General features: G+C 40.6%; 1 protein-coding gene across 1 annotated transcript in view; it reads right to left on the bottom strand.

Moving 5' to 3' along the window:
• Window positions 1-12,499, bottom strand: part of ATP8A2 (ATPase phospholipid transporting 8A2) — a 274,582-nt gene that overhangs the window by 82,309 nt on the left and 179,774 nt on the right. Inside the window, exon 32 of the mRNA XM_053971420.1 lies at window positions 11,055-11,162. Coding sequence (XP_053827395.1) covers window positions 11,055-11,162 — 108 coding nt within the window. The remainder of the gene's footprint in view (window positions 1-11,054; window positions 11,163-12,499) is intronic.

Here is a 12,499-nt window from a genome sequence, read left to right on the forward strand (position 1 = left end):
CCAGCAGGAGCAGGGCAGTGACCGTCCCCCTGCACTCAGCCCTGGTGAGGCCACAGCTCCAATCCTGTGTTCAGTTCTGGGCCCCTCACTGCAAGAAAGACATTGAGGGGCTGGAGCGTGTCCAGAGAAGGGCAATGGAGCTGGGGAAGGGTCTGGAGCACCAGTGTCATAAGGAACAGCTAAGGGAGCTGGGGGTGTTCAGCCTAGGGAAAAGGAGAACTTTAATGTTCTCTACAACTACTTGAAATAAGGTAATAGCCAGCTGGGGGTCAGTCTCTCACCCCAGATAAAAACTGGTAAGAACAAGAGGAAATGGCCTCAAGTTGTGCTAAAGGAAGTTTAGACTAGATATGAGAACAATTTTTTTCACTGAAAGAGTCATCATGCACTGGAACACGCTACCCAGGGAAGTGGTGGAGTCACCATGCCTGAAAGTATTTAAAAGACTTGCAGATGTGCACTTGGGGACACTTGGCAGTGCTGGGTTAATGGTTGGATTTGACAATCTTAGAGGTGTTTCCCAACCTTAATGGTTTTATGATTCTATTAAAGCTTGATGGCAGCAAAGAACTGGGACATGGTGTGTGTACACCTTCCAGTGTCTTTTAAAAACTGAAATTTTGAACAATCAAGCAGAAGCCTGCTCTAGCTGCAACTTGGACAGACTGCTAATTTTGGTAATATTGGACTAAACAGAAGTGGTATGTCCTGAATTCCCTAACTAAAAGATAGGAGACACTATGCCCAATTGCAAGGCTGATCATAATGCTGTGCTTCTGCATACAGACTATTCATATCAGGAATATCAGGTATTTGGTGTTCTATGCCGCAAAGAAGAGCCCATGAAAAGAAGTCACTGTCTTAAGAAAAATACAGAGTAGAATGTCTGGAAAGAGGAAGGTGAAAATATTGGCTGCAGGAAAGATCCTGGAAGTGGCAGAAGATCCCAGAGAACAGGGACTTACATAAACATGAATGCTGGGGTATGGCCAGGGACCTTCACCAGTAACACTTGCAGGTGGCCAACACTGACAGTAGTGGCACAGCAGGAACCAACCCAGCTTTCCAGACCAGCAGTGACTTCCCTGCAGCGATGAGAAGTTGAGACCTATGGAATATAATGCTGTAGGAGGAGAATTCAAATTAGAATAATTAATAGAGTAGAAGCGGTAATCTCTCTGGTCCTGCAATAAACCACATTATTCAGGTCCACTAGAGGCTGTCATTTACTTTGTCTTGCCTGTGACAGCACTCAGCTAAACTTGAGTCCTTGCAGGCCACTTTCATTCAAAGCTGATGCAGACTAAATATGGCTTTAAACACAGCTTGCACAGAAAAAAACTGACAGACACTTATTTTTCTGACTTTTAACATCAGGATATTAGACCACACCTACTCTTCACAGTTCCAACTCTAAATTCAGTAATTTACTTAGAAGCTCCCTCTCAGTTCCCTCTGGCCATTTCCAACTTTTCAATATAATTCCATGCTCTTCATTAACATTTTCTTCCTTACACACAGCTGAAATCAAATACACTTGTCACTAAACTTTTATTGGGTCTTTGGAAAACATTTTGCATTTTGTAGCTCCCTTTCATATGCCTTTTGGTCTGTGTGAGGATGCCAGTGATTCAAGAGTTCAACTGCTCTTCCCATCTGTTCTGAATGAACAGTAATGCTAAGACCCATCAGCTAAATGAGATTTTGCCTAGCCCCGAATAACAGCACTTCATATAGGTACCTGACTGACAGAGCCTTATTTTCAGTTGTTCTGCTCCCCATCAGATACCTGTCTGGTTATTCCATATATTCACCTCTCCTTCCTCCATGTTTTAAAAGTTCTTGTTATATTGATAGCCAATTTTACAGAAGCACAATAAAAGTCAACTGAGTAAAATTATCAAAAAAATTCCTCTGATTTCTGTTTCAGAGTGGACAACTTGACTTGAATTGGGAAAGGCTTTCCCTGAATGCAGCTTCTTATGAAGCAAAGCTTGAAGTAATTACTTTTCATGCTTCTCTGAAATAGAATTAGCCTAAAACCATCCCTTTTGGTATATCTTTCATACAAATTCAGACAGAACCGCACAACAAGATCATTCTATATCTGAAAATAAAATGCCTAACACTGGTGGTTCTACTGAATGTACACAGACTGCTGGATAACACACTGCTTAGCTATCATGCTAACATACTGGAACCCAAGTACTAATGACAAAGTGCCAAAAGAAAGCCCTTTAGATATTTACTAGAACAGATGCCTACTCCAAAACATTGCACAAAAGAGGTCCTTGCAAAGGTGACAGCCATTTTTTGTAAAGTATAAAACGACACTCTGATAATCATAGAATCTTCTCTTTGAGTCACTCACACATTTTGTACCCCCATGCAATGGCAAGAAATGGATTGAGTATGGTGTGGAAACTCTCATTCCCTCAGCATGTCCTTTGCTCAGTACTGGGTACAGCTCACAACCTATTACAGGAGGAGCTGATGGCTAGTAGGTGTTTGTCCGTTCCCTTCTCAGGAATCTTCTAATGTGAGATAAAAACCATTTCAGTCCAAATGAGAATGAGATGATGAAAGTAAGTTTGCATATAATATTGCTGTAGCTCATTTCTTTTGAAAGGAACTGCCAGTTCCCAGATACTGAACAGGGTAAGAAGTGGTAAGTAGTACTTGCAGAGAAATGCTGTTTGACACCTTGCAATTGGGATAATTTATTGAAAACAAAAAAGCCATGTTGGGTCTAACTTCTAGTCTACATTTCAGCCACTGTACTGAATCCTTCCTTCCTCACTCAGCATCTGCCACAAAGCACTGCATGGCACCGAGAAAGAATGTTTATACTTGCTTATCCTCTTTTGTGTGTGACAACACTACTGTCCAAGGTTTCTCTGCACTAGCTTGTTGACTCTACCATAAGCATGCAACTGCCTTATCTAAGCCGTATCTTAGAAAGAGGAGATGTGTCCAGAGCTGCAAGATGTAGCTCTGCAAGATGTTCAGCAAGAGGCTGCAGCTCCTAATAGTGAAAGAAACTTGTTTTCCAACATCAGCCTACTGAGAGGTACCATTGCTGGGTTTTATGCTACAGAGACCAGTGGTGGCACACGTAAACATAACCAACCCCTCCACACTTCAGGCATTATAGTATGGACAGCACCTGTATAATTCTGTCCTTTTCTCCTATCAATCCTATTGAATCCCAAGAAAACACAGCTCTCTGGAGACACTCCTTCCTACACCTTCTGACAAGAGCATTGGTATAAAAACAACAGCTCAAGTGCTGCAAATACCCAAATGAGAAATTACACTCTGCAAGCCAAATGGGTGCAGTTTGACTTCCTGCACAGACTCAAAACCCCGAAGGCATTCTCTGAAGTGGCTGCATTCAATTGCTTTTTGCCTGACACATCTGCCAATAGAGAAGCAGTAGGAGATACCATTGTTGCTGTGAGCTCTTGAGTTAACAGGAAAGCCATGGGGGCCAAGCTGTTCTGGCTGACCCACACCAGCAGCCGGGGCACTTGGAAGGGCTGTACTCCTTCCAGCCTCACTACTCCTGAAGCCTGTGTACCTATGCTTGCCTTAGAACAATATAAGAGAGATCATTTCTACTCCTCAGGGCTTTTTGGATCAAATTTTGACATAATACAATTGGGGAGAAAAAATGATCTCATGAAACATATACTTTAGGGAGGAAAGGGAATAAAGGTATGCTTCAAATTGATCTGGAAATATTTTCCCATGTGACATAGTTATGCTTGCCTCTTACGAAAATGAAATCTGCTAGTGAAGGGAAGAAACAGTGGCATGGAGCACAAATTCGGCTAAACAAACAAAAAGTCTTCCATAAACAAAACCCCTTTATAATATGTAAATTCAAATAAAAACATAACACGACCCTTCTGTCCCCAAGGAATGAAGGAAAAAACAACATCCCAACCAACCCCCAAATATCTGCTATCTGGGCTTCCCTGCATTCATCAGAAAATCAAGTGACTTAAGTGTGACCAAAGCAAGCCATACAACCACTAATTCCAACTCACAGACAGTCACCTCCTGCCCTCTGGAATAGATCCCATCTGCTGCTCCTCTTACTTTCTAAAGGAGTCACAGCTCCATTGCTATGAGTTTAAACACACTTTTAAAAATCATCTCTACACAATTACCCTGCCACCTTTCCTATCAATTATGGGAATGGCAGCATGCTGGTCTGCTTTCATGTCCTCTCTGCCATGGACTTCCTCATTGTGCCAGATTGTTTAGGCAACAACCACCACGTAGGAATGAGCTATTGCTTGATGCCTTCACAGCAGCTGGAAATGTGCCTGGTTTGCACACCTGGCGAGCTGGCAGAGCAGTGCTCAGCAGTGACCATGTGTTGAGGTAGACCCACACCTCCTGGCTACCAAGCCTCTCGTGCTGCCGCCAGCCCAGCCTGCGCAGGACACTGGTAACCTACAAACTTCATCTGCAAAAGATGCTGCAAAGGCCAAGTGCTGCTTCATGAGAAGCATAAAAACTGCTTGGCAGCTTTCCACTTATCCAATAGAAGAACAGCTTTCTCTTCTACTGAGATGCACACAAACCCTTGTCATACATGACAAACCCACACCGTAGAGCTGCTTGGTTTTCCTCTTTAAGTTTCTAATACAGAACACAGCCTACATCAGGAACACTCTGATCCAAGAGACAAGTCATATGTCCTTAGTTTGTCCTTGGTTGTCAAGGGGGCTCAAAACACAGACTTTTTTTGTAGACATGAGTATTAGTAAACGCTGCCTCTGGTACAATACAGTAGCTGCTCTTGTATATTTAAAAGGCAGCTGTTTCTAATTGAGAAAATATGGAATAGGATATCTTCCAAACATCTTTCCATGAACTTGCAACAAGGCTTTACTACTTCTAAATATATGAATAAAGCTATTTGGGAAAATTTTGAGGGACATGAAGCAACGCTGAACTCCAAATTGAGAAAACATGCAACTTCTGAAGCACAGTCCATTACTACAGAATGGTAATTCCATCCTGAGTGAAGGAGCTTGGTTCCTGGACACTGCTTTTCCCCACTCCAAAGCCAATAAATTGGGATAACGGGCAATTACACAAAAGTGTAAATGCTCTATATTTTTATTTAAGCTACTGAGCAGCACTTACACTAGTTAAAGCTACCTGATCTCCAAACCAACACTGCCCAGACAGCATGGCTCTAGTCCCAGGTTACACCCCAACACTGAAGAAAAACCAGCTGACCACCTCTGCACCATCTGTACAACCTGTAGGTAACCATTCACAACCACTCCCTTACCTATTGCTCCTCCATCTAATGCACTCACCTGCTAGCCACAGCTCTTCTGCAGAGAAGGAACCAAGAATTGAAGGTGAGCAGACGAAAACTTTGGAGAAGTTTGAAGCCAGCTGACCGCCTCGCTCTGCACTGCCAGTTCCCAAACCTGAACGAGCATTTCTGCTTCTGGTTTAATGCTATTTTCACATGGCTCTATATAGGAAATGCCAGCACAGTGCTGGGCACAGCTGCATACACAGTCCTGCTTTAAAGCCTTCGTAAAATATTTCCTAAGGAGAAATTAAGTCTGGGACATCTTTCAGAAATATTTAGAACAGGTTTGCGTCAAAGTTGCCAAATAGGTAAAGGGGCATGTTTTGGGGGATTAGCTTGCATAAAATAAGCATACTTAATATATTAGTTTCACATTCACGACTTATAAAAATATTAATTTATCTCAATTTTTTCATCTTTGTGGTGTATGACATAGTACAACACAATGCCAGAGATCTAGAAGTGAGAGATTAATTTCTGAAAGCCATGTGTGGTTCATAAAAACCCACTCCTTCAACAGATGCTTAGAAATATACGCATGCTTCGTTAGTCTAATTTGTCTGCTCAGAGCCTAGTCCAAAACTGCAGAAAATGTTCCAAAACCACATCAAATGCCACAGAGACCTCTGTGCATAATAATAAAAACAAACATGATCAGCAGGCATTAAGAACCTCAATCTGCAGGCAAAGTCTGATTTGCGCGTAACAGCTGGATGAAGCATTTTCATCAACCAAAACATTGACACCACAATGTAATGTGCAACTGATTGCAGACAAACAAACCACAATCAGAACAGCCAATTTTCTAACTAGCACCAAACTGTGGAAATATGAGAAGCCAGAGAGAACAACAATGGAGACCTCTGGAAAACAATTCAAATGTAGAGAGTAAGACAAAAGTATTCTGGAAAACACAAAAATGTACATTAAGCTGTCAGCTTTGCAGTGTGGATTTGGAAGGGCAGTAATATGAAACCTGTTTATTATACCAGAATAATGATTATTATCTTGCCTCCAGGATTTTTGGGGGTTGTTTTGTGTTGTTTCCAAGTCTTGAAAACCATGAAGTTTTCTCACATGCTTTGGTAAGAACTCAATCAGCAAGATCTCAGAGTTTCAGATCGAAGGCCAACTACAAAACCAACATGCAACCCGAGTCCATCACACCCTTTATCTACATCATCTCCCACCCTCAAAAACCAGCAGTAGTGCAATAGTCAAGGCAAGCCCATCTTGCTAATGCCATACACACAGATGAATGGGAAGCTTTGCTAAAAAAGGGACAGATGTCTTCTTAACAAACCATTAAAACAAGCAAGTCCTGCTACTGTCACATTACACAGGGTCACCAGAGATCTCCATTACTGGGATTTTTTAAAAAGCACCTTTAATCCAGGTAAACTCTGTATGCAGCTTCTTTAAAAGTCTTCATAAGCCGACAAATAACCTAGCAAGAATCTGACTGGACAAGAAATAAGTATCTTCTGTCAAGGATGTGCAGAGCTCTAGAAAATAAAAGCACACCTGCAATTACAGCTATGAAAGTGGGTCTTACATGGAGCTGTTTCACCTATGCTGGTGGTAGAATTATTTGGACTGTGATTCAAGAAGTCTTCTCTCAAATCCAGCTGTATTAAGGTAACTGGGAAGTGCAGCAGCCCCAATTTCAAAACCTCCAGCCATGAGGTTTTGATGAGATGGGTCTCCTAATAACATCCTAAGAGCAAGATGATTGTTAAACCCCAGTTCTGCAACATAACCACATAGAGCACAAAGCAGAAGTCTAAAAAATTAGAAACACCCACTTTAAACTTGCACTTTAAAATAACCACAGCACATTCTGTCTCAAAACCAGATTAAAACCCCTCTGTTTCAGGCAGAAACAATGAGACTGATACTCATATTCCTAAAGATATTTCCTTAATGGTAACAACAACTAATGAGGCAGACACAAAACACAACACATATTAAGGTAAATAAACTGGAAACAAGAAATCACAGCTATGTAGTAGCTCTTTCATCATCAACAAGCAGATGCTTCAGAGGGGTGATAGGAATACTCCTTTTCCTGCCAGCCCTACTCTTCCTTAAAACACTAAAAATTTCAGCTCAAGGTAGGGAAAGAAGATACCTGTTTTTCTTCATCATAGATAATGTCTAGATCAAGACTCAAAGTATGATCACTTTCAAAGCATCCTCTTGTACATATGCATGCTTTTGGGTACAGGTATTTAGACGTGTGGGGGTGGGAATCCTGCACACAGAATTTAATTCCATACAGTGCAGTATTATTCCCATGAACCTAAAGCATGCTTCAATTCCAATGAAGAAATCAATACAAGAACAGAGCATTAGCAGCATATTTCTTGCACCATATGTATGACTCATATAAGAAATAAGCATAAATGTTAGCACTCACTGTTCCCTTCAGGGCATCAAATCTCCATCCCCAGGCAAACAAGCAAAATACCCAAGACTGCATGAGGGCAGGACTGTGGCTAATGCGCTCATCAACAAAATATCACTGGGTTATGAGCTACAAGCCCCATAAGTTCAGGGACATGATAATTAAATAGGAACTCACATCCTCAGAGTGGCACATTTCTGTACCACTTCTTCCAGTTAATGAGTATGAAACTAGATAGTTCTTTTTAAAAACACAGACATTTATTTGCTTTCAAAAATCTGTGGTGGTAATTCATAACTACCCAAAAGGCAGGAAAGGACTCATATATTGTACAAAACACTGTCATCTGGAAGCGACCATTCAAAAGCAATCACTTCCCATTAAAGCATCTTGGCTCCAAAGGCAAGACAACAAAAGGCACCAACTCTTCTCAGTGCCACTGTTCTCGTAAATATAAAAAAAAAATTCACTTGAAAAAATACAGAAATTCAGGAAAGCCAAGAGACCAAGCAGAGAGTTTTCTTACATTATTCTTATATTATTATTTTTGATAGTATTGAAGAGAAATTGTGTGTCTGAAAAGGTTCCCCCAGAGCAGACAGAGTTTTTTCCCAAAGTACCAGATGTCATACTATTGGAAAATTTCTATAAAGGACTATTGAGACTTTAATCACAGCTTTGTCTTAATATGTCGTATGTATTCCATCATTAATATTGCAGTGGAAACAGAAGAAATAAGTTGACTCTGACAAGAGAGAATAAGTAAGTCGCTTTCCTTTGCCCTCAAGGAGGAAAAATGGTGGTATTTTCCTGTGAGAATGCTCAAGATATTATGGGCAAGAGAAAGAAATACTTAGTGCAAACAGTTTAACAAACCCCAGCAGAAACAAAGCATCACATACTTGTAAGTCTGCTAGGTTCCATGCCGACATTTGATGAAACAACAGAATAAAATGTTTTGCACCCCTGTGCCTTCTACTGATGGCACGAAGTCCTGGTTGACACAAATGCTAATGACTATTCCAGCTAAAATCAGCTTCCTTCAAATGCTATTAGATTTGCATAGTATGAGGATCTAAAATATCCTGGAATTCAGTTTATTTGAAGATAAACACACTAGCAAGACCTGAAACAAGAACAATGCTTTTAAGACACCTCAATTACTTATAAATGAACAAAAGAATACAGCAGGAGTAAAGAAATTGCTTAAGCCTAGGCAGCAAGGGAACTCATTTTACTGACTAGAGCCTTAACATGGTCCCAGCTCATTTCATGAGCTGGTTTCATGACAGCAATCAATTACTCAAGAGACTTTGTGGGAGTTAATGCAAGTGCTAAACAAGTTCCCTTTACCTTGGGAGCTTTCCTTAATTTTACAGAAGGATAAAAGAGAGAAAAAAAAAAAAAGAAAAAAAAAGAAAAAACCCCACATTTTCCAACTGCTGCTCCTTCTCTCAAAAATACAAGAAAACTGGTAGAATGATATTGATCCCCTCTAGCACACACTGAAAGCTGTAGAACAGCTTATTTCTGACTGCTTGAATTCAAAAATCATCTCTAGAGAATGATCACCTATCCTTAATGTTTTAGATTCATAACTACTGATCCACATCCACAGCTCCACAAGTACTGGACTGGACACTCTACCAGCCAAGGTAAATGTGTTCTCCATGGAACAAAAAAAAGGAGAATAGAATATTTTCATGTTGGCGAGATATTAGTACCATTTCTCAAGACATAATGTCAGAAAATCAGAGCATCAAACCAAAAGTAACATACAAACACTTTCTAAAAACATACTCAAGAAAAACGAAAGCCTTATTAATATGAAGGTTTTGTTCCAAGACCTGTGGTTTTATATGCTGCAGCAAACATTGAAGACCAACACAACATGAATTTTGCTTAAGTTGCAATAAAAAATAAGAGTCACTTCTGGAAAAAAAAGAAAGGCAATAGCAAGCTAAAGCCCATAGTTTGGCCCCTTATGTGTGAAGCAACATTTCACCATACTGTCTACATTTTAGAAGGCTGACATGCTAGTGGCAGCACTAAAGTCTGCTTTGGAGGACAAGTCGTTCTTGACTCTGCATGATCCTGAAGTCAAATTCCTGCCCAATATATGAAAATGTGAGTTAGAGCTACTGATGCTGTGTGTGCTGTGAAACATGCCAAGATCACCAGGAAATACTACTAGCAGACTGAGGCTTTGTCTGTCAGTCACTCACCTGCTGTCAGCTGTCAGTCTCAGCTGTAAAAGGTGTCCATGAAAACATATCATAGCCTCCATTATCCTCAGTGTTTTAGAGCATAATAATAAAATATGTATTAAGCCAGAACAGCAACAAAATCATGTCTGACTGCTCTTGTTGAATATAAACATGGGAGTAATCTCAAAAATCTAATTGCCAACACTTGATTTTTTAATTATCATTTTATAGTACATAAGGGTATCAATCTAAGCACATAATTTCTTGAAATTATTAGACAGCTTTTCTTTCTGTATAATAAACTACATCTTTGCATTGAAGTCTAAACTTACAACCCAATACATTTTTCTGGTAGATTTGAAAGCAGTTCCAACCTCTACAAAATAAATTTTTATCAGGCAATTATTAAATCCTTAATTGTTACAATTGTCAATTGCTATCCCCCGATTTTAAATATGCATGAGTCTCCTGAGCAATTTTGACAGGCTTGCTATTCCATCTTCTCACCAGGGGTTGAAATAATGACACTGAAGGGAAAATTTTACCACCTGGAGCTCAGCTGACATGGAAGGAACAAATCCAGAATTCCTCCAGTATCATAATCAGCAATGTATCAGCTCTCCTTCTGCTTCTGACCATCTCATTCTATTCTCAAGGAAATTCCCTTTATTTAAAATGAATGAAGGTAAAAAGTAACAATATGAAACACAACATATGGAAAAGAACAAACCCATGACAAAATGAAAGCCCAAACCAAATATGACATTTTGTCAAACACACAAAATCTTGACAGGACTAGACACTAACAAAAGAGCCAGTCCCACTGCCTTCACAGCGAATTGGGAATTGTCATACAGTATCCACAGTGCATGTAATCATGGATGATGTCAGTTTGGGGGACAAAGAGAACTCTTACGAGGAGATTAAGCTAAATGAATAACGGGATTAAGAAAAGGTTAAAATGAAGTCCAAGCACTCTCACTAGAGTAGAAGTGCTTTGCTAGCACTAGGTGAGCGCTGAGGAAGCGGGAGGCAGCAGCGCTGGGGGCAGCAGGGCGCCGTGCTGTCCCCAGAGCCAGGCGTTGGTACTGACCTGCCCCAGCATGTCCGGCGCGATGGGGAACGTGGGCCAGATGGCCGAGTACACCCCGAAGAACACGAGCCAGAGCAGCATGCTTCCCCAGACGGCCAGGTGACTGAACTGCCAAGGAACAGGGAGAGAAGCAGAGTCAACACATGGCACTTCCTCCATCCACCCAGCCCAGAAGTGTTTCCCTGTTCAGGTCTCTGTCGGTCTCACTCAGGCCTGTCTACTGCTCTTGGTTTTGGGCCAGTAGCGCAGGTTGTTCAAACAGCACAAACCACTTCTCTTTAATCTTTGCCTCATAGCAGGGCAGACAGATACTCTTCTCAGCCAATCTGTCTTATTTGGAGCTCCAAAAACTTGTCAGATTTTCCTTGGAACCATAATTTCTCTCATCTAGTTCCTGTATCCTGTCATGCACATTCCAGATTCAACATATAAATTAAGGTAGAAATTTTCAAATGTGCAGGTTAAAGTTCATATGGACAAATCCCCTATGGCAGTGTATATATACACTTTTTTTTTTTTTTTTTTTTTTTTTTTTTTTTTTTGGTTTTTTGTTTTTGTTTTAAAGGTGTTCTAACTGATTTACAGATATGCAATGCAGTTTACATCTTTACTGGTTTTTTAGTCTGTAGACTCACTAAGAGAAAATAAAGAGCTATTAAATGACCAAGAGCACATCCAGCACAAACTTCTTCTCAGTGGCATTAAAGTAATTTTTCCTACACACCCAAACTGTTTTTCTCTTCAGGATGATTTAAGTTGTTTTACTTTTACACCACAGTGGATGGAACCAGTAATTTCAGTTGTAACAAGCAACTGAGCTCATTATTGGCTCCAGCTTTTCTGGATGCCAACAACTCCTGTGGCTGATGACTTTGGCTCCAATTCAGAGAAGTACCTGCATAAATCTTAATTACTAATTACATATGAGTTCAGGAACATGGGAATGAATTCACATACTGGGTGCTGGTGGACACAGCGTGTTTGTTCAGCTCTCGGCTTTATACTTCCTACTGGATGACTGTGTCTGTTGACTTTTTGAACAGCATGTCTGAGAACCAAAGAAGTGTCTGAGTATTGTACTCTTGCTGTGAGATAAATACAAAATTCTGGAAGAAGAAGATTGCTCCTAATCTGCAGCTGCTGGACATCCTCTGAAAAGACAGCTTTCTCCAACACAGGCAGTGAAAACAAACAAGCAAGGAGCCTGCAGCACCAGTGCAACTGGCAGAGAGCTGGGATCAACTAGAGACTACCTTACAGTGGAAGCATTCATACGGCAAAATGTCAGAGGCAATGGAAAGAACACTCTTCTAGGCACTCTCAGAAAGCTGGAATTTTGTTCAATCCTGAAAGTTGCTGGGCTAATAATAAGCAAGACATGGGATAGGCCCCTTCCTGAAGAGACACAGTGGGCAGGAAGATTTGTTTTCAAACTTTGCTATTTA

This window comes from Vidua macroura, chromosome 2 (genome assembly GCF_024509145.1).
Source record: "Vidua macroura isolate BioBank_ID:100142 chromosome 2, ASM2450914v1, whole genome shotgun sequence".
Classification (NCBI taxonomy): domain Eukaryota; kingdom Metazoa; phylum Chordata; class Aves; order Passeriformes; family Viduidae; genus Vidua; species Vidua macroura.